This window comes from Monodon monoceros, unplaced genomic scaffold, assembly GCF_005190385.1.
Source record: "Monodon monoceros isolate NGI ecotype Baffin Bay Population unplaced genomic scaffold, NGI_Narwhal_1 Super_Scaffold_18, whole genome shotgun sequence".
NCBI lineage: Eukaryota > Metazoa > Chordata > Mammalia > Artiodactyla > Monodontidae > Monodon > Monodon monoceros.
Genome location: NW_021703774.1, coordinates 136208028 through 136231151, shown reverse-complemented (window position 1 = coordinate 136231151; position 23124 = coordinate 136208028). Strand labels below are relative to the sequence as shown.

The 23124-nt window shown below is 37.6% G+C and overlaps 1 protein-coding gene across 1 annotated transcript in view; it reads right to left on the bottom strand.

Moving 5' to 3' along the window:
- The window catches only part of NDC1 (NDC1 transmembrane nucleoporin), a 44435-nt gene that overhangs the window by 7576 nt on the left and 13735 nt on the right, over window positions 1–23124 (bottom strand). The window contains exons 7-16 of the mRNA XM_029230629.1: window positions 22692–22743; window positions 20795–20930; window positions 19666–19758; window positions 18043–18124; window positions 15243–15401; window positions 12822–13070; window positions 12617–12732; window positions 9903–9953; window positions 8068–8131; window positions 7205–7305 (exon numbers count right to left, since the gene is read on the bottom strand). Coding sequence (XP_029086462.1) covers window positions 7205–7305; window positions 8068–8131; window positions 9903–9953; window positions 12617–12732; window positions 12822–13070; window positions 15243–15401; window positions 18043–18124; window positions 19666–19758; window positions 20795–20930; window positions 22692–22743 — 1103 coding nt within the window. The remainder of the gene's footprint in view (window positions 1–7204; window positions 7306–8067; window positions 8132–9902; window positions 9954–12616; window positions 12733–12821; window positions 13071–15242; window positions 15402–18042; window positions 18125–19665; window positions 19759–20794; window positions 20931–22691; window positions 22744–23124) is intronic.

The following is a 23124-nucleotide window of genomic DNA, read 5'->3' as shown; positions in this document are numbered from 1 at the left end:
GGAAGCCCCCTCCCATCACTTTCGAATACACCTTTGTATACCTTCAGCATGTAACCACTTAAGAACCATGTAAATTTCTAGAGTGCTGTCTCTCCACATTCATCTTCTGATTTATCTAAATAATTATTTAACATATTGGCAATTTTCTTCCTTTTACCATCATCGGTGGTAAATTTTAAAAATCTGAACTAGCAACTGCATTCAATGATAGCTTAAAAAAAAAAACTGTAAAGATGTGTGTTCAGACTATATACCTTTTCTTCAAAGATGATACAATGCTATACGATTTCATCATTCTTCTGCTTTCTTATTGGTCTTTTTTACCACAATTGGAATAACTGATGAGTAATGATGAAATAATTCCTGGGATGATCAAATAGCAAGTTGTTTCAAGATACTGGAAATGTAAAATCACTAGGATTTCATAATACATCTTGGATTTTAAAAGGGTCCAAAGGATAATTGTAAAAGAGTGAATTCTGTTTGACTGTTTTCTCTTTGTTCTTTGAAAGACCTCTAAGAAAGAATAAAAGTCATAGAATATCAATCCTTACAAATAACTGGAATAGCTCACAAACAAATACAAAAATTAAATTGGGTCCAAGCAGACCCTAATGGTATAAAAGTTACACTGGGGAAGAAAGTCTTAGTTTGGAGGTAACGTGTCCTTAACACATCTCTAATTCTCTCTAATCTCCTTTTGTAGCAAAGGACAAGAAGGCTTCAGGTTCAGGGATTTGAGCAAACAGTATGTAGCCAGAGCTTAAAATTATTGTCTTTTCTCACTCTAATTGTCTTCTCCTAAATACTGAAATCCAAGAAGCACTGGGACTTCCCTGGTGGTCCAGTGGTTAAGAATCCTCCTTCCATGTGGAACATATATACAATGGAATACTACTCAGCCATAAAAAGGAACGAAACTAGGTCATTTTTAGAGACGTGGATGGACCTAGAGACTGTCATACAGAGTGAAGTAAGTCAGAAAGAGAAAAACAAATATCGTATATTAATGCATATATGTGGAATCTATAAAATGGTACAGGTGAACCGGTTTGCAAGGCAGAAATAGAGACAGAGATGTAGAGAACAAACGTATGGACACCAAGGGGGGAAAGCAGGCGTTGGGGGGTGGTGTTGGTGGGATGAATTGGGAGATTGGGATTGACATATATACACTAATATGTATAAAATAGATAACTAATAAGAACCTGCTGTATAATAAAAATAAAATAAAATTCAAAACAAAAAAGGAATCCGCCTTCCAATACAGGGGACACGGATTCGATCCCTGGTTGGGGAACTAAGGTCCTACATGCCGCGGGGCAACTAAGCCTGTGTGCCACAACTACTGAGCCCACGCTCCACAACTAGAGAGAAGCCTGCGCACCACAAAGAAGAGCCCGCATGCTGCAATGAAGACCCGATGCAGCCATAAGTAAGTAAGTAAGTAAGTAAGTAAGTAAATAAATAAATAAATAAATAAATAAAAGGAGGTTAAGAAATGCATGCTCCTGCCAAGCCCTCACAGAGGTAATTTGATATGGCGGGAAGCAAAGGACTTCAGGTCTAAAAGCCTGGTTTTCAAATTTACTCGACCATTTATTGGCATGATCTTGATTAAGTCATACCGACAGATATAGTCTTTTTGAGAGAGCCTCAGTCATGCAAAGTTAGCCTTATTCTAACTTTATGGGATTGTTACAAAAATTAAAGAAAGAGCATTTCTTTTGGAGTACTACACAGATATTAGGTAAAGTAGCATAGGATTCTAGAGAAACAAAGAATGGACTGTGACTTGTAGAAGAATATTGGTCAAGGGTCTCTGGGCCTTCAAACCCATAGTTCTGGCCCTCAAGAACATTCCTTTCCTTTTCCCCATTCTTCCTTCTAACTTCTGTTATCACTTCCTCAGGGAGGCCTTTAATGACTTCACACTTCCTTTCAATCTCCTATTCACAAGACTAGCTTAGACTCGCCTGTTTTATGTTCTCTGATCATCCTGCATTTTTGCATACTGTGGCACTTATTACAATTGTAGTTACTTATTTGTATGATTTTCTATTTTATAGTCTGTAAGCTCCTGGAGGGCAGGTACCATGTATGCCTTTCCTCATTCTATATCATAACACATGGTAAACCATTTGATAATTAACATTTATTGGATGAATGGATATGTGAATAGCATAAAGGTCAACTTCAACATTCCAAGTATATCAAAATTTGACCTTCAGATGATAAGGCAAAAAATATAATAGACAGAGCTGATATCCCACCATCAAGGTGACAGTGACTTTTCAAAGACTTGAAGGCTTTCTGAAAACTTTAAAAAGTACTTTTAAAGATGAAAAAGTTCTGGAGCTAGATGATGGCTGATGGTTAAACAACAATGTGACTGTTCTTAACGACACAGAAATGTACACTAAAAGATAGTTAAGATGGTAAATGGTACGTTATGTGTATTTTAACACAATTTAAGAAAAATTTGTTTTGATTAAAAAACCACTCTAGGGGCTCCCCTGGTGGCGCAGTGGTTGAGAGTCCGTCTGCCGCTGCAGGGGACACGGGTTCGTGCCCCAGTCCGGGAAGATCCCACATGCCGCGGAGTGGCTGGGCCTGTGAGGCACGGCTGCTGAGCCTGCGCGTCCGGAGCCTGTGCTCCACAACGGGGAGGCCACAACAGTAAGAGGCCCGCGTACCGCAAAAAAAAAAAAAAAAGTAAACAGACAATTAAAATGCAGTATAATAAAGTGATGAAATGGGGATTACAGGGCAGAGCCAGAGAAAAGAAAAATGTGTTCTAGGCAAAGAAGGAAAGAAGAAGCATCATATACAGAGTTAGAGTCTGGTTAAGAAAATAAAATATATTTGAGGGGAAAACGGAATAGTCCATCGTGGTTATTAGAGTAGAGGGCTTATAGGAAGAACAGGATAGTGACTAAAGTCAGAATGAAGGATCCCTGTTAATAAGAGGAGCAAAAGGCCATAGTAATAATTCAGGTCAGAAATGCCAAGGGCTGAAGTGAGGCTGAAGCAGGAGGGATGGGCAAGAGAAAGGGTGGGTGGTTGATATGGGATTGATCCCTTAGAGTTTTGCCACATGGGTGCAACTGAAGGACATGGCAACAAGGAGTTGAAGAACAGGTAACAAGGACCTAATGAAACTTGGAAGCTTTTGCACAGCAAAGGAAACCATAAACAAGATGAAAAGACAACCCTCAGAATGGGAGAAAATATTTGCAAATGAAGCAACTGACAAAGGATTAATCTCCAAAACATACAAGCAACTCATGCAGCTCAATATCAAAAAACAAACAAACCAAGCCAAAAATGGGCAGAAGACCTAAATAGACATTTCTCCAAAGAAGATATACAGATTGCTAACAAACACATGAAAGAATGCTTAACATCATTAATCATTAGAGAAATGCAAATCAAAACTACAATGAGGTATCACCTCACCCTGGTCAGAATGGCCATCATAGAAAATCTACAAACAAATGCTGGAGAGGGTGTGTAGAAAAGGGAACCCTCTTGCACTGTTGGTGGGAATGTAAACTGATACAGCCACTATGGAGAACAGTATGGAGGTTCCTTAAAAAACTAAAAATAGAACTACCGTACGACCCAGCAATCCCACTACAGGGCATATACCCTGAGAAAACCATAGTTCAAAAAGAGTCATGTACCAAAATGTTCACTGCAGCTCTATTTACAATAGCCAGGACATGGAAACAACCTAAGTATCCATCAACAGATGAATGGATAAAGAAGATGTGGCATATACATACAATGGAATATTACTCAGCCATATAAAGGAATGAAACTGAGTTATTTGTAGTGAGGTGGATGGACCTACAGACTGTCATACAGAGTGAAGTAAGTCAGAAGGAGAAAAACAAATACCGTATGCTAACACATATATATGGAATCTAAAAAAAAAAAAAAAAAAAGGTCATGAATAACCTAGGGGCAAGATGGGAATAAAGACACAGACCTACTAGAGAATGGACTTGAGGTTATGGGGAGGGGAAGGGTAAGCTGGGACAAAGTGAGAGAGTGGCATGGACATATATACACTACCAAACGTAAAACAGATAGCTAGTGGGAAGCAGCTGCATAGCACAGGGAGGTCAGCTCGGTGCTTTGTGACCACCTAGAGGGGTGGGATAGGGAGGGTGGGGTGGAGGGAGATGCAAGAGGGAAGAGATATGGGGACATATGTATATGTATAGCTGATTCACTTTGTTATAAAGCAGAAACTGACACACCATTGTAAAGCAATTATACTCTAATAAAGATGTTAAAAAAAAAAATTGGTAAAAAAATGGTTGAAGTGACAGACTATAAGGTCTAAGCTGGATAGGGAAAGACATATGTGTAGCTAGGAGGGAGCCGAAAAACAAAGGAAGTGAAAATATTGACAAAGACAAAGTGTACAGAAGAAGCAAGGGCATAAGAGGCTATGCTTGGGGGGCCTCTTACATGCGCCCACAGATCTATGGATAGAATTCAGGGTGCAATAACTCTGGGATAAAAATTACATGTTTATCTTTACTAAGCTCTAATTAAAAATTAGCATTTCTTTCAATTATGAAACAGTAAATCACAATAGCATTAGCAATTCCTGTGACTTTGCCAACACAGATATCATCAATACCTTCATATCACGTTACTATTGCAATTATCTGAAATACCATTCATCATATCACTGCTTCAAAGTGATGAGTTAGTAGACTCACTGATAGATCTTGTTATTTAATGCATTAATTAAAAAGCACACATTACTGTATCGCAAATTTAATACTTTCATAATTGTATTCTAATATAATTGATTTCCTTTCTAATCCTAACGACTTTATTTTATGTATTTAAGAACATTATTCTGAGAAAAAGTCCATGGGCTTCATCAGACTGTTAAAGGGACCTCTGGCACAAAAACATTTAAGGATTCTGACTTAGAGGGTAGAATCCTGGAATTTTAAGCTTTGGAGGTGGAGAATTCAGGGGATGACGAGGCCTGGATGATGGTCAAAGGCTGACACTGATGGGTATGTAAAAGACTGGCGAGGAGGTCAAAGTGTGGGACAAATATCCACGTGGACACTGAATCACTCACTACAGTCAACCTCAGGATATGGGGTGGAAAAGACTGCAAGGCAGTTTGCAAAATCTGATGCCTGCAGAGCATGACCAAAAGGCCGACTGTGATGTGGCCTAGGGGAGAACAGATGCCAGAAGCCTCACACTAGGAAGGGTTTTTATACTCAGAAGCAAAGTATCAAATCACTGGTCCTGTTCTTTGTTCCATTTACCTCTTCTCAACTCTCAAAAACATGCCTCTGCCTCTTTCTACTCTGCCCCTCAACAGTATCCTCCATTCAACTCCTCTGTTTCAAAGTAAATAGGGCCTGACCCTTCGACAAATCTATAATTCTTATCTTCCCAATAAATCAAAGGTAGGAATGACTATAACCAAATAAACAAATTGCTTTCCTTGTCATACCTACCCATAACCAACTATGAAGAATTAGGAATTCTGATGGTGGGGAGGTGAAAAGAAAGTAACTTTGGTGCAGAATACCTTGAGGGCAGTGTGATCCTTGTGAAATCAATTCCGTTTCAACCAGCATTTTTTTTTTAATGAAATAGAATGGAAAGCATTAGAATGCAGAGCACATAATAAAAGGTAAGCACTCTTCTAAGAATCTTTTGTTTCTTGTTACACCCACACACCCCTATATTCTGAGTCTAATGTAAATGTACTAGATCATGGTCTAAAAAGTTTGAAAGCCATGGTTCTAAGGGTAGAGCCATTCTCTCTAAAGAGAACATTATGTAAAAATAAAAGCCCAGGAGAAGATGATAGGCAAGTTCAGAGAGAATACAGGATGTGGATCTGCAGCTTTCCCTGGGGTCTACTACACTGCTAATGCCCTGCAATCAGCTCACATTCAAGTCCCAGCTCTGCCACTAACAAGACTTGTGTGTGAGACCTGAGGTAAGTCACTGCACTACCGAGCCCCTCTCATGTGCAAAACAGGGCCAAAACACTTCCATCTCACTTCACAAGATAGATCTGAGGTTCAAAATAAATAATGAAAAGAAATCACTCTGTAGACTATGGAACATTCTACTGTAGTTTTATTTTAAACTACATAGCAAGAGTGATTAAAAAAAAAACTATGCTATGTACCAAAGATATGCCCAAATCATGGTTACCCTATTGTGTGGTTAGACAAGCCAAATATTAGAAGTCGTGGAGAAATAGTAGGAAATTCTTTCTTTAGAGAAAGGCAGCTGGGAAAAGAACCCAAATAATAAAACTATCCATGTGTATAAACATGTCTCAAATAACATACATGAGAAAGTGGGCACAAAGAGGACTCAAAGTGAAGAAAAAAAAAAATCACTGGTTTTGATGGGTAAGACCTTCTAAGAGGTAAAATGAATTGAGATTTGAAGAAAGGAACAGTAAAGCCTGTTTTCTCTTCATATCTTAAATTGTTTCCCAAGACCCAAAGATGCACCAGTTTATTATCCTTTAAGCCTAGTTCAGTAACACTCCCCCAGAAAACCTATACAACACCCAAGCCCCTACCTCTAAATGCTCCTAGCCCTCGGTGTTTATATTCCTCATCTGACATACAACTAATATTATAAGGCAGTGTAAAACATATCACCCAACATGAAGTTAGGAAAGGCAGCCTAATGGAAAACAAGAAGCATACGTTTTATTTTTCTTCCTTTAAGTCTAGGACTAAAAAGACCTGGTAGTTTAAAACTATGCACCCAGCCTGAAAACAGGAATCTGCTGGCCCCAGCTCTATCTTCTTAAGCCTCTGGCCAATAGGTAACTTCTTATCTACAGGGTAATTTAACTTCAAGTCACTTTCAGTAGCTACAAATTATGTAAGGATGCAATCTTATAGCACTGAACAGAATTCCAATATCCTAAATAATCTGATTAATATCAGAGGTATATCCTACAGGTTTAGTATACTTTCTTTCTTTGTTACAATACAATTATTACTTATAAATGAATTAAAAGTTTATCTTCCTAGTTTCTCTTAGATTGTAAGTGCCTGAGGGTGAGAATAGTACCATTATTTTGACTTCCAACATATGTTTGTAAGAAACAAACTGAAAAAGCTGGGCAGGGGGAGGGGACAGGACCTCTACTCCACCCAACCCACATATTGCCTACCTCTTGTAGCGTCAACAAAGTATTAAGAATAGCTGGTAGTGTAGTCTGGACAACTCCAAATCTATCTTCTGTAAATGATGCTGCTACTAAGTGAGACAGACCTCAAGTGGAAAAGAAGAAAAAAGTTAAAAGCGAATCAAAATTAGGCAAATCTACTTGCAATACGTCTATTTGGGAAAGGATTAATATTCTGAATGCATAAAAAGACTTCTAAATTAAAAAAAGAGGGAGTAATACAATAGAAAAATAGGCAAAAGACTGGAAAAGGCATGGAAAAAGTGCTCAACTGCAATAGTCTTGAATAAGATGACAGTCTCTGCCTTACGTTCTAGTAGGAAAAAGAATTTTTTAAAATAATATTGTGTTTGATAGTGATAAGTGCTAAGAAAACAAAGCCTGATAAGCGTGACAGCTGTGAGGATACTTTTCATAGGGTGGTCAGGAAAGGCCCCTCTGAGGAAGTATCATTTAAGCATTGAGAAGGCAGTATCTGTAAGATGAAAAGAAATAGTTCTTCAGGAACTAGATTTTCATATTTAACCTAAGCTAAATATGCTTAAACATGTTATGTCAACGTAAGTTGACGGTTAAAAAACAATCTATTAATTGCAGTTTTTTTGAAATAGAGAAAGAGAGGCAAGAACCCCAGGCTCAGTTTATCCACTTATACACAAGGAAAATTTCTGCCTAAATTAAAATACACCTAAATATCTAAGAAAAATGATCTATATAAAACAAAGAAATAACAATGTATCTGAATATTCAAAGATTGAGATCGAAGTCCAGAACTGATCTTTCACGGATTATACTTCAATATTTAACTAATAAATAAATCATAGTTGCAGTTCACTGAGATTGCTTACCTTCTAATGCCCAAATATGCATTTGGGCATCTGAAAAAACAGCCTGAATGGAGGCCTCTGGGTGCTACAAATACAATAAAGACATTTAAGTAAGTTCCCCTGAAATGATAATTTCATCTAATCAATTACGTAGACTATAACAATAAATATTTCACAGCTGCCTCTGAAGAATTAAAACCTGAAATTCTTACACAGTATGATTTAACTGCAATAAAGCATTCTGGTACCAACTCATTGTGTGACCCTTGCCAAGTCTCTAAATCTCGATGGGCCTCAGTTTCTCATTTACAATAAGAGTTGAATAAATATATTCAACTCAACCCACCTCAAGGGATTAGCATAGAGATCACTTAAGAGAAGCGTTAAGAATGCTCTTTTTTTTTAAACAAAAGAATTGCCTAAATACATATTACCTCTCTTAAATCGTCTGCCCTCAATCCCACTGCAAAGAAAAACCACCCAACCTTCTTTAATACAGCAAGGTATTGTGGTGTGGAGCAATAATTGGCCCGTGTAAATGGTGGATTTCATAATACACCCAATGAAGCCTACTAAGTACAACAGCATGTTACACGTCCCAACATTAAGTAGCAGCGTCTACAACTCCTTATCATACAATAGATCCACTTGCAAAATTAGAATCAAAAGCAGCCGTTCACTTCCAAGGAAAAAGGAGATCTTATCTTGTTCAGCCTCTGCTCTGCCACTTACTGGCTATGTGCCCTTAGGCTAGCTACTTGACCCCTCTGAGCCTCAGGTTTCCTTATCTGTAAAATGAGGACAAAAAGACAACTCACAGGAATGCTGTTAGATTAAAAGGGGGAACTTAAGTGAAAAGAGCATGGCATACAGAAGACAAAAGGCTAAGTTTTCTTCCCATCCTTCTGAAACAAAGCTCTGAAGTAAAACTTCAGACAACTCCTCTTCCTCTTGGTGGAAGACCAGACACCTTCCTCAGGGGTCTGATAGTTTAACCAGGGCTCTAATGGATAGCCTTATTGCTAGTTGGGTGGATCCTCCCTGCCACCACAGTGAAAAAACAGTTTCAAGAACTTGAAAGGATTCTTTGCTATGTGTATCTATATTCTATCAGAGTTACTGAGTTCTCTCTCCCCACCAGAGTATGACTCCCAAAGAATAAAAATGAGGAATGTACGCCAATGCAGAGTTTCACTTGAAGGCATTAACTGAGTGCACTATTGGTTAATACTACAATATCTGGAGAAAGAGAGAAGCTAGATTAAAATAATTAAAACAAAAATTCTTTCCCCTACAAATGGGCAAGGTTTTCCTCATCAAAGGATTAACTGACACACAACAGCTGTAGCAGTGAAAACAGGAATGAATTTTTAGCTTCTACCATTGAGATTTACTCCCCTACAGCAGCTGGGGCAGCTGACAGACAAGTTGGAAAGTCATTTAGTTTGTGGTCTGAATTACAACTTTTATCCAACCCAAGTTTAACATCTGCAATCTAACCCAGTCATCTCTCTTCTGAACACCAAATTGGCCATAAAGATGTTAGCAGGACAATGAGCCATGAAGCATCACCATGGATTTACTCATTTTGCAGCAAGGGGCTACATATCAGCACAAAGCTGCCTGCAGCCAAGAAACTGAGAAGGCCAACTAGAGCCAAGCCTCAGGAAGCCACTAAGGTGAGATGTGTGTCTAGGGCAGCTACTGTTAAAAGGGAGGTTTAGTGAAGCATGATGCAAAGCTGTTTGGCTTGCTAGGATCAAGCTAAATATTTAGAAGTCAAATCCTACCTGCTACTTCATTCTTATTTTGTTTCCTCTCCCCCCATTCCCAATGCTATAACTACATATTCTTACCTTACTGAAAAAATACATTATCAGCACCCGTTTTGATAAGAAATTCTTAATCTGAGTTGGAAAAAGGGAAGAATTAACACATGCACATTTTGCAATTCTACTCAAATATAATATTACACATTTCCAGGTTCTTCCTGACACTAACTTAAATGAAACACTTCACATCTTACAAAGAAAGAACAGTATTTAAGGTAAACTACGTAAATAAATACCTCTGTACTATAAACCGGATAACCAAGATAGGCCATCTAACCTAAATTGCATTCCCATGTACACATGTCTAGCCCTCAAATTTAAGCCCTGTCATAATAAAAAAGGAACTCTAAGTGGTTCTGGTGATATTTTCTAAGACCATATTCTTTCTCAATTCTCTACAACTGTCTTACCCATTACCTCTTAATACCAAAAAAGAGCATGTTTCCCCTACCAAAAAAAAAAAGATCTTAAGACATGAAGTGGTTTTCTACTGGTTGATATTTACAGGGAAAACAATTTTCTTAATATTAAGCTAAAAGCTACATACCCCAACTGACTTGAAAGTAAATTCATGACATAGCAGTACTTATGGCATATAGAACCATATGAGATCCTGAAGTTTTGTAAAATGCCTTCAGTTCTGCCCTCTCTATTAATTGATCATTCTATCAATGAACATGATATTATTTCTCCCATCCTAAAAAATAAAACCCTTCTTTGACCCCTCAACTCCTCCCAGCTACTACCCCATTTCTCTGTTCCCCTTACAGCAAAACTCCTTGAAAGATCTAGCTTTTCTTGTGGTTTCCAATTCCTCTCCCAGTCTCTCCTGAACCCACGACAATCAGGTGTTCATCCCCTCTACTCCACCCAGTAGCTCTTGTCAAGTACTCAATGACCTCCACATTTCTAGCGCAACAGTTCATTCTTAGTTTGAGTCTCATGCTACCTATCAGCATCATCTCTGACACTCACTTCTGTCTGAAACACTTCTTGGTTCTTTCTCACCTCAACGGTGCTCCTTTGCTATTCCTTCTCATCTCCCAGACCTCGTCATTAGAGGGTCCCAGTTCTTGCATCTCTCTTCTTCTATATCTATATTCTCCAAGAATTTTCACAGAGTCTCATGGCTTTTATATTCTGATGACTTCCAAAATTTCATTTCTAACCTGGACTTTCCCCTAGACTCCAGATGTATGTCTAATATCTTATTCAGTATTTTCACTTGGTTGTCTAGTAAGTATCTCAAAATTGACATGTCTAAAATCAAACTCATGATTTCCCTACCTTACCTCTATCAAATCTCTTCTTCCAGAATCATCAGTAAATTGCAACTCAATAAACTGCAACTACATTATTTCAGATCCTCAGGCCAAAAACTTTAGAATCAACACTGGCTCTTTCACACCACAACCAAACCATAAGCAAGTCCTATTACATCTACCTTCAAAATATATCCAGACCTTGATCACATTTTAGTCTCCACCACAACCACTCTGGTCACAGATACCATCATCTCCCCCTAGATTACTTTAACAGCTTTACTACTGTCCCTCTGCTTCCACTCCTGCCCTCTGAGGATCTAGTCTCAACATAGCAGCGCTTTTCAAAATGTAAAGTTACATCACGTCATTCTTGTGGGTAAAACCATGCAGTGGCTATCCATCACATTCAGAGAAAATGTCAGTCTTTACAACGGCTAATGGGCCTGACGAGCTCTGGGTGCCTGCTACCTGTCTTACCTCACCACCCACCTACCACTCTCCCCTCACTCTGCTCTGGACACACTAGTGTCCACAACGTTCCTCACACAAGCCAATCCTACTCCCACCTGAGGGCCTTTGCATTTTGCTGTTCCCTGCCCTCCCTTCAGGCCTCTGATCAAGAGTCACCCTATCAATGAAATGTCCCCTGATCACGCCATATAAAATAGTACTCTCTTCCCCTAGGTACTGGTCTCCTTTACCTGCTCTATTTTTCTACATAGCACGTTAAGACATCAAATTTCTTCCCTTTTAAGACATATAATTTTCATATTTTGCACATGACATATCAGGATGCGTCTTATAGTCAATAGCATGTCACGGTTTAACTGGCAACTTTTTTTTCTTAGTGGTACGTAAAGGAAGTCTTACAATTAATAGTACAGTTGACCCTTGGAAAAACTCGGTTGTTAGGGACACTGACCCTCTTGCAGTTGAAAATCCACCTATAACTCACAGTCCGTCCTCTGTATCCACAGTTCCACATCAGTGGATTCAACCAACTGCAATCGAGTAGTATTGTAGGATTTACTACTGAAAAAAAATCCACATGTAAGTGGACACACAGTTCAAACCCGAGTTATTCAAGCATAAACTGTATTTTTTATATTCAAAGAAATATAATACACTTGCTTGCTCACCTCTTTCCCCTCACTAGAATGTAAACATATGGTCAGGGACTTTTGTTTGCTGTTTTCCCGATACCTAAAACCACACCCTATATAGATGAAGAGCTCAATAAATATCTCTTAAGTGAAAGAATTCACAGATCAAAGGCACTGTATTAGGTTAAGCCAAATGAAATTGCAATTTCTGTAACTCAAAACCAGTCAAATACTGGCAATTTTATATGGGTCAACTTAATACATTAAGCATCCCCAAAGTCCCATTTATTCCTAATGGCTTACTTAAGTGAGATCCTTGATTCTCTCAATGTTACATGTAACTATAAATCCCATACCCGTATCATCCTACCTGTTCACGTTTATTCTGAATCCATGAATAAATCACATTGGGCTGTCTCACTGTCTTACCCTCAGCACTAACAGAGGTAGATGGAGAAGGATTAGAATATTCAGTCATTTGCTGACCTACAAAAAAAAAACCCAAGAAGGTGAAAACTTAGCCTGATTCTCTGCAACTATGACATTTCAAATTTTAGAAAATAAATAGTCCTCACCAGAAGCCGAAGTCCATAATCTTGGCCCTCTTCTTGTAAGCTGAGGACTTTGAGGTGACGCATAGCACGTGTTTACATCAAAAATCCCAGCCATCCGATTCACTACACTAGAGCCAAATGGGGTCGCCAAGGGACTTGCAACAACATCAGGTGTAGACAATTTTGAGGAGAACAGCGATGTCTTAATTAATGATGGCACTGAAGGCCGAGGCATCTGGCTAGATTTGGGGGTTTGAAAAGTAGTTTCTTCTGTAAAAGAACAGATCCAGTGCTGAAGAGGCAACCTGATCAAAGCAGGCCACTGTGGAGGTTCTCAAATTTTACACATCTCAATTCTTTGTTTAACTCATTTAACCAAGGCTCAGTAGATTGTTTCCATTTAGGTTTACATTCTCAACATCCGTATGTTACTACTGCAACTTGGTGACCACTCAAGGAGCTTTATACATCTTTTTCTGTCAGGGTGGTACAGCCCCCGTTTTTTTTCTCTGAACAGGTATCTTCATCTTCAAGGTCAATTTTTCTAACTCTAAGCTGCTTTGAGTGAACCTATCAACTTATACTTTTTTTTCAAATGGCAACAACCTTATTGCATTAGAATATGCCCAGGGTTACTGCATGATCTTACTGTAACTATTACTTGGCTGAATCAAATCTACAGTGTGAAAATGTACAGAGAGAGTGCTAATCTTATCCCATTTTCCCCAGAGTTCTTTCAAGTTAACAGAAGTCACACCAGAGACTAATTTGCCTACAAATCTGATCTGTAAACAGCTTCTTCAAAAATTATCTCAAAACTGTACCAATTTATAGAGTCTCTTGTACAAAAATAGAAGAACATCTTTCTGCCACTCCAGTACAAGGCACATAGACAAATAAATTATACTAGTATTCTATCTTTTTAATAAAACTGGCAAAAGACATCAAACATTTAAAGTACCAAATTTTCATGACATGACTCTGTAAGGGTTAATGGCAATAACAAATATTTGGAGAATCAATTTACAAATTAAGATTGGGGTTTTTAAGTTTTGCGGTTATTCCTCAAAATTAGAGGCAAATTTTGACTGAGTAATGGGATATGACAACAATTTAAAATAATGAATAATCCATATTTGGTCTGGCCCAGGATCTCTCCCAACTCAGAATTACAATGATCTTTCTAACATGCTAATTTGATGTAACTATAGCTACTCAAAATTCTCTAACAGTGCCACATCTAAAGGGTAAAATTTACTCCTTTCATTATCAAACATCATCCTACCCATTCAGACTCCTTTTTGACAGACTTCCTTTTAGCAGTTACATTGTCTTGTCATTATTTGTGTGCCTCCCACGAAAAGGTCAGTTCCAAGAATGTTTTTTCATCTTCAACTCTTTGGCTTCTAGCACAGTGCTTGGTACATGGTAGGCATTCAATAAATGCTTGCTGAATAAATAAATGCTAATCTGAATGCTAAGAACATCTGAAACACTCTAGAATCTTCTAAAATCTGACATTCATGAACTTATCTAAATCACTTTTCTTTTGTAATCTCTGTTTTTGGTCTATGACCCCAGCAGAGTAATGAAGTCAAAGACAGAGATGTGTTTGCTTTGGCCCATATAGTGATTTTTTAAAATATCAAGATTAGGTGCCAATGTTTAAAAGTGGTAGATTTTCCCTAAAACTTCTTCAGGCTTCTCTTTAAAAGAAAAAAAAAGCCCAGAAGTTCAGATACTGGGTCCAAATTTCCATATGGGAACAATGGACTGAAGCTAACCCACAGCTTCCCATTTCAGATGAAGACTGTGCTCTCAAGTTTACCACAGTCCTCACCCAGCCAGTTCTGCCCATTCTCATTAAATGCCTGGCTCCAAAAGGCACTGGAACATTAAGGCTTTTTATCAGTCTTACATTCCTAGGTATTGTCTACTTAAGGTGTTTTGTGAAATAGCATAGGTTCCTCCACCTGTACTTTTTCCTCTCAGCTTTCATCTTTCAAACATTATATCAAGCTATCTTAAAACAATGAATGTGATGCCCCCATCCCCAAATCACCGAGTCATTGCAGTTGCTCCTCTCTGGGCACTGCCCAGGAACTTTTTATCTCTGCGATACTGCAATCACAGCAGCATCCAGTATTACCTGTAAAGATTCACCTGGCTCTCTACTAGAGTAAGCTGAAGTCCTCTATTTGATGATTAACATTTTGTTAGCCTTTTTACCACCACCACCACCACACTGGACTTAACTTTTTCAATCTACAATAGTACCCAGGCCTTTTTCTTGATTCAGTACAATATCCCATATATTGGATCAATTTTCCCTAAAAATATATACTTCACACTTATATACATATCCTTACATTAACTACTGTTACCTTCCTTAGGAAATAAAATGTAAGTGCTTTCCCCTCTCTTAGTAGTATTAGGAGTTACCTGGAGAATTCAATTTCTTAGGTTCCACGGGGTAGGATGAAGACATCACTCTCCCATTTGTAGCAGCAGCTTCTTGATAGAGTACAAGTTTCTGAGTCATATCATTTAAAAGATTCAAACACTCTCTTGAAATGGCTGTCCAACTGTGGGGATGTCCACCTAGGAGGTCCAAATACCAGCTTTTAAAATGTAGATAATCTTATGGTCTCCTCTCAAAATGAGGAGAAAAATCAACAAGAAATGCTATATTACACTTCGCATCAGGGCCCACTTTTCTCAGTCAAGCTGCCATTTATACTCATGCCATCTAAGACACAGCAGGAGTTCAATAAATATTTGGATGAAATAATTTTCTTAAAAGTCTACAAGCAAAAATTTGCTATTTTACCATTAAAAAAAACCATTCTCAAATTGGTTGCTAAAATAAAGCCAAACACTGTTGCACAGTTTGAATGAAAAAGACCCAGGTTACTTCACTAGCAGTACTGAACAGACTGAAGACTTAAGACAATGAACATGTCTAATGAGAGGCACCCCATGGCCCCCAGTGACCTCTAAATTGCTGTGGCTCACCCACTGTGCTTCCTTACATTTTCATTTGCAAAAGAGCCCTTATTTGCTATTACATCTATAGAAGTGACACACTATTTGACAGTGATCATACTTTATACTGAGTGTTTATGTATCTGCTATCTTATTATTTAACTACCGTGATCCACACTCTTAAAAATTCCCTTAATTCTCATTATCTTTTGATTTTCTAAAACCTTTATCTCCAATAGCTGTCATGCAAAAATCGACTGTGCGCTGAGAATAGCAGAGGAGTCCACTGAAAACTGGTTCCTCCATCCTGGGCATTAAACAATCATTCTCTCTTCACTTAGGTCCCTCCTTACATCTTTCTTCCCATTTACAACTTAAGAGGAATAACGCTTAACCTGAAAACAAACAAAATACTCCATCAATAGGCCCCAGGACATTTTTTTTTCCTAAATTTTTTTTTTAAATTTCTTTCTTTATTTATTTTTGGCTACGTTGGGTCTTTGTTGCTGCACATGGGCTTTCTCTAGTTGCGGTGAGCGGGGGCTACTCTTCGTTGAGGTGCGTGCGCTTCTCATTGCAGTGGCTTCTCTCGCTGCAGAGCACGGGCTCTAGGTGCGCAGCTTGAGTAGTTGTGGCTCACGGGTTCTAGAGTGCCAGCTCAGTAGTTGTGGCGCACGGGCTTAGCTGTCCATGGCACGTGGGATCTTCCTGGACCAGGGCTCGAACCTGTGTCCCCTGCATTGGCAGGCAGGTTCTTAACCACTGAGCCACCAGGAAAGCCCCCCAGGACGTTTTTTACCGCTGTATCGCAGGACCAGTAAGGAACTATGTAATGGTCCAGTTACATTTTTTTTTCTTCCAGTTTTCAGATATAATTGACATACAGCACTGTATTAGGCTTAAGGTATACAGCATAATGATTTGACTTACATACATCATGAAATGGTTATCACACTAAGTTTAGTGAACATCCATCAACTCTTATAGATACAAAATTAAAGAAATAGAAAAAAAAATTTTTCCCTGTGATGAGAACCCTTAGGATTTACTCTCTTAACAATTTTCATATATAACATACAGCAGTGTTAATTATATTTATCATGTTGTACATTACATCCTTAGTACTTACTTATCTTATAACTGGGAGTTTGTACCTTTTGACTGCCCTCATCTAGTTCCCCCACCCCCACCCCTTGCCTCTGGTAACCACAAATCTCATCTCTATTTCTATGACCAGTTACATTTTAATAATATGTTCTCTGGCAGAGAACATGCCACCCTGGTACGGTTTACTTGAATATCTTGTGAAAACATTTAGTGTATACAGAATTCTTAAGTAAACCTCAGTCTGCTAGAAAAGTATTGCTACAGTTAATTTTCCACAGCATCAGCACTGGATTTTTCATACTACCAAAAGGAGAGTGGCTCCAATCATCTATATTTTTATATAACTGGATTTTATTTCCATGTAACATGTAACTATAGGTTTATTTTATAATGTGGGAATTGGCGAGTTTGGCAAAATAATGAAGAGCTTATTACAGAGATGTAAAGCTACCCAGGTTCTGTCCCCACTGGCGCTGGGCTGGAAGGCTTGCCCTCTAGAACAAGGCAGAGCACTACTGGCCCAGCTGCAGTCTGGAGGAGCTCGGCAAGTAACAATGAAGAAGTGTTTCAGAGTTGCCAAGAGTGTTCTTGGGCCTATCACCATCAAGTCTATTGATAGTTTCTTTTCACTTCTTTTTTTAAAAAGGAAGGCAAAGTTGCACGGCAGGAAGGGGGAGCTCTGCACTTAAGAGTCAAATGACAGAATTTCTTACTCCAACTCTGACATTAACTTTATTAAGCCATTTTAATCTCTCTGAGACTTAGGTCCTCCATAAGGATTAAACCATCTGATTTTTAAGACCCCTTATAGCATTAAAACCTCTGGGATTCTTAAACTGTACTTTTCTGCTCTAAAACTGTCAGCCTACCTCATAATTTCTTCAGGTGAAGGGAATGAGAGGACAGAAGGAAATAATATAAAAATTTAAAAATACTTTTCCTGGAAATATAATTTCTAACCACAGCAATGCAAACAGTTGTATAATGTTTAAATCAATACTTCATTTAATGGAAGTATTATTAAATATGTGTGATATTTAATGATGTGTGATATTTTAATAAATATATCAAGCTCACCAAAAACTTTAAGTGGAACACTTTCTGCACACACATACTCAGTTCCTATTAGGTCTATTATTTTTAGCAATACCTGGCTGGCTAAGGCTAAAAACTTCTTGTCTTCGTGAAGGAGAATATTGAGAAAGCAACATCAGGTCCTGCAAGGCCAAATACTGAAAGGGAAAAAAATACACACTATTTAATTTTTTTAACCTCTATATAAAATCTTATTTATGAATGGGGCTCAATACTACATATCTAAGGGGAAATCAGTTGAAATTTTTCATGAAGGAAATACTTTTCAGAACCATAACCTTCCTTTCTAGACTTCCAGAACCTTCTTGCCTCTACCCTCTGTAGGCTACCCTAGTCACTGTGGGCTCCAGCTACCTAGGAACTACGGAACTCTCTGGGTTCCTTCCCACCTTATAGTGGGAAACTTAAAACACCACTTCCTCCTGGAACTTCCCTGGCCTCCCCGGCAAAAACATATACTCACACAGCTCTCAACCATGGTACTTACCATAATTTATTGTAACTGCCTGCTTACTTGTCTCACCGGGTTCCACCCACTAAACTGTGAGGCAGGGACAATGTCTTGCTCGCTGCCACGTCCAAAAGCAGTGCCCAGGCACACAGTAGAGACACAACATATGCTGTACTTTTTTACTCAAAATCTTCATTTTGTTCCCTGGCAAACCACTTCACTCATCATTCAAGACACCATCCCTTCTGCGAAGGTTTCCTGCTTTGGTCCCAAGCAGAGTAAGTGGTTCCCACTGCACTTACCACAGTAAATTTTCATTATTTTGTGTATCTGCCTTTTCCATTAGGCTGTGCTTTGTCTTATTCATCATTACACCCTAAGCAACTAGCAGTGACTAACATCTGCCCAGTAAATAAAGATCTTTTAAATAACCAAATGAGTAACTGATATTTTTGTTTATCTAATAAATTAGTCATAATTGATATTTAAAGGAAATCAGAACCTTAGTGGGTCATTTTCTTATTAGTTTACAACTTTTCTAGAGTGTAATCCAAACTCTAGGTTCTATTTTAATTCTTTTTTTAAGTACTATGACCTCTTAACAAGATCATATCTATTGTAGTTCTACTTTTAAAATTTCAAAATGAAACTTAAATCAAAACAATTTATTCTCACTTAGGTTGATTTATAAACGTACTGCAACTTCTTTAGACTTTTTTGATTAAAATTTGTTTTAGGATTATTATAGTTATTCAAATTTTAAGAGAGTTCATTGAATATGTACACACTATCAAGTACTTCCTTTGATCATAACAGCCAACAGTTCTATATGAGTGAAAATATACCTTAAACCAATGATTAAAAAAAAAAATCAGTGTTTTGTTTTGCTACCATGAAGAATTTGTGAAAAGCTAATGTATATGGTTGTATATCATTATATTTCATGCTTGAAATATTTTTATATCTCTCCTAAATACAGAATTAGTCTAGCTTATACACATACGTTGCAATATATACTTGCATCTTAGTCACTTGGAATGAAAACTGAAAAAGTAAACAGCATTTAATGTAGCATATAGGTGATTTTTACAATACTTTTTACAGTATTAGAATATTCTAGGCCCTCAAAAAATATATCGAAATACTTAATTATGCAAATATTAAGTCTATTCCGTAAGGTAAGTTAGAGATGACTGTGTAAAGACACAAAATGCATAGTTCCGCTACCTTTATGATGAGGGGAGGATTGCTGTTTAAAACTTTCGGGAGGCATTCATCTGACTCTTCTGAAAATGGTGGTTGAACAGGGAACAGACGAGCCTATCAAATATAATCAAATATAAAGACTATGGAATGATTATTTTCATGACTTAATTACATTCAGTAAATTAGCACTATTTGAAATTTATTATAAAGGAGACAATACAACCAAACTAACATCTTTAGTGTTCCTTGCAAAAACAGATTGCATTAAAATTACATATACCCAAATACACTACCTTCTAACATGTTACTTTCCCAATTTTACTAGATCTCTGACTTCCAATAATAGAAACAAATTTAAGAAAAAATTCTCTGAAGTCACTGGAGGGTACAAACCTACAGAGATGGTAAAATAAAACAGAAACACTCATTTTCTAAGACAAACATTTGGATGATGAAGACGATGCAATTCCTACTCATTTAAAATCATTTCTTCAATATAAATTTTTAAAAGTTCCTTCAAAGAACAAGTATTTTGGGCTTCCCTGGTGGCGCAGTGGTTGAGAGTCTGCCTGCCAATGCAGGGGACACGGGTTCGTGCCCCGGTCTGGGAAGATCCCACATGCCGCGGAGCGGCTGGGCCTGTGAGCCATGGCCGCTGAGCCTGTGCTCCGCAACGGGAGAGGCCACAACAGTGAGAGGTCCACATACCGCAAAAAAAAAAAAAAAAAAAAAAAAAAAGAACAAGTATTTTATTGCCTTCCTTATATTTAAATATTTTACTACTGATCAACAGTATCTATATCAATAGCAGTAAAATTAATTAAAAATTCAGGCCAATCTAGTATATGCTCAGTAGAGAAATAGAAACTTTAAGATGAGAATTACACTATAGATAAAACATAGTAAGTACCACTAACAGTTCATTCAGATTAGTTTTCAAACATTAAGAACACTAACACTGTTCCTCAGAAAAAAATACAAATAAATGATGGTTATAAAAGATATATGCCTTATGAAATCTCAGAAGAAAAACCAAAACCCAACTTCTCAAAATGGCTTTGGGCACAACAACATGCTGATCAGTGCTCTACTAAAAATAAACCTCTGCACTCTAAAGCAGAAAAGTACTGACAAAAAACTCAATACTAACCTCTGTGGCATAGATTTTGAAGAGGATCCATGAGATGTACCAAGTCATCAGGACAAAGACACCACAGAGCCAGACGTGGTAAAGTAATGAGAGATTCAAGAGGCCACTCACAGTGTCAAGAGGCCTATGAAACTGCCTGTGAAAGCAGAAATTACTATTTAATCCTGTAGGAAAAATACAATCTAAGCATTTAAGAGACATGAGGCCCTACACTGAGAAACAAACAAATCCTATTTCTAAATAATGATGGTGATAGATTCCTCTCCTTTTGTACCCTGTACAGTTCTTTCACTAATACCTTCTTATAAAGTACACAAGGGAGCCTTAAGGGAAGAGCAGACCTAAACTAGTTCTTAGTTTCTTGCATTCCAAATCTTCACTGTCACTTTGTATGACGGAAGAAGTCTCCCCTAGAGACTGGGTAAAATTTTATTATTGTTGTTTTGTAGCTTGATACTTAAAAACCATTCAGCATGACTAGCACCTCTCCTGGACCAGATTTCAGCTCTATCTGTATATGTATAAACAGTTTCATAGTAGTTAAGAACACAAAGTACTATCTAAAAATAACAAACTTTACTTTTAAAATAAGTTAAGAAACTCTGTTAGAATGCTAAATAAAGGGAATGCAGGCAATGTTACCAAAACCTTGAATAGCTCAATTTGCAAAGTCATTATAATCCTACAATCATACTTAGCAATTGTGAAAACAGGACTAGAACCTCTGACTCTGCTATTTGTAAATGTTGTGATTTTGTTAATCACTTGACCTAACCTACCCTCAGTTTCCTCGTCCATATGGTGGCATAATCTCTTCATTCTACCTCTTAGGGCTTTTATGAGATTTAAAACAGTTTATGTTAGGAGTGCCCAGCGTAGTACTTGACATTCCTTGGGGTTGGGGTGGCGGTGGGGATGATAAAGTTTTTTTTCTGCTTTTAAATAAGCATCACTGAGGGCCTGGCATACATTAAGTCCAGAATATCAGGCACTGCCATACAAACAAAACATTTTTTAGGTGAATGGAGGAAAAAAGTATTATATTAAATTTCTATCAATACCATTATTATTTTTCTCTTTCCATTTGACCAAGTATAAAACCTGGGCTAACATAATAAATGACCCACATGTTTGGTTTCATATATAGTGATTAAGCAGAAGACAAAACTAAATTTTACCTAGCGACTTTTAAAAGTTAGGAATTGTTTGAAATCTACACTGGAGAAACCATAATACCTCAAATATCCATTAATGTCGATATTCCCACTCCTCAAAAGTGATAGTAGTTAAGATCATACAAAAGTATCACAGTGGAATAACCAATAATTAAAAGAACAAATACTAATAGAGAAGTTTACATTTATTCGCTAAATAAAGATTAAAGCTTTGCCTATGTGCAAAGTGCATAGGGAATAACTAGAACAATAAACCCCGATGCTGTCACTCCATTGCTACTTATGACCTTCAACTGGTCACGTGACCTGACTCAAATCTGGTTTCCTCACAGGTAAAATTAGAGTAAAACCATAGTATGGTGCTCATCTACCACAACATAGCAAAGAATGATTATTGAGGAGAAAAACAAAAGAGAGGTATGTCCATGCAACTCAAGAAATCCACTTATATAAAAGCTGTATCTAACAAAAAAGGAATTATCATTGCTTATTTTTGGGGAAAGGAACTGGGTGACTAGAGACAGAGGCCAACAGATTCACCATATACCCTTTTATATACCATTGGAATTTTAAATTATGTGAACTATGTGTATTCAAAAATGAATGCAATTTTTTTAAAAATTTAAAGGCTAAATCTAAATAAAACATCTGGAAAGTAGCAAACATCTAAAAGGATGGAGAGAATTAAAAGCATTAAAATTAGACTTTTCAGGATCACTTACTCATCTAACTGAAGGTCCATAGCAGTGCTAATCCAAGCTTTGGGAATGTGGCCTGAAATGAAAAAACACCATGCTATAATCATAAAAAGTTAATGAAACAAATCTTAATCATGCTTTGGAACATGAGGTGGATGAGATGACCAAGTAGACACCAAGACCTCAGTCAAAATGCTAGACTTTGATTAGGAATGGGCAGAAAAAGAGAGTAATTTCTAAATACAGGCAGTCCTTGCTTTGTACACGTCCAACATGTACATATTTCAGTTACTGTGGTTTAATAACACCAGCCTGCAACAACACAACTCAAATTTCAGTTACTGTAGCCTTAGCTGTGCATAACTGAATATAGCAATTCCAGCTTTTCAGTAGTACACAAATCAGTATATAGATAACAGATGGACATCCTTTCTTTCAAAGTCTGTTAGTGATTAGT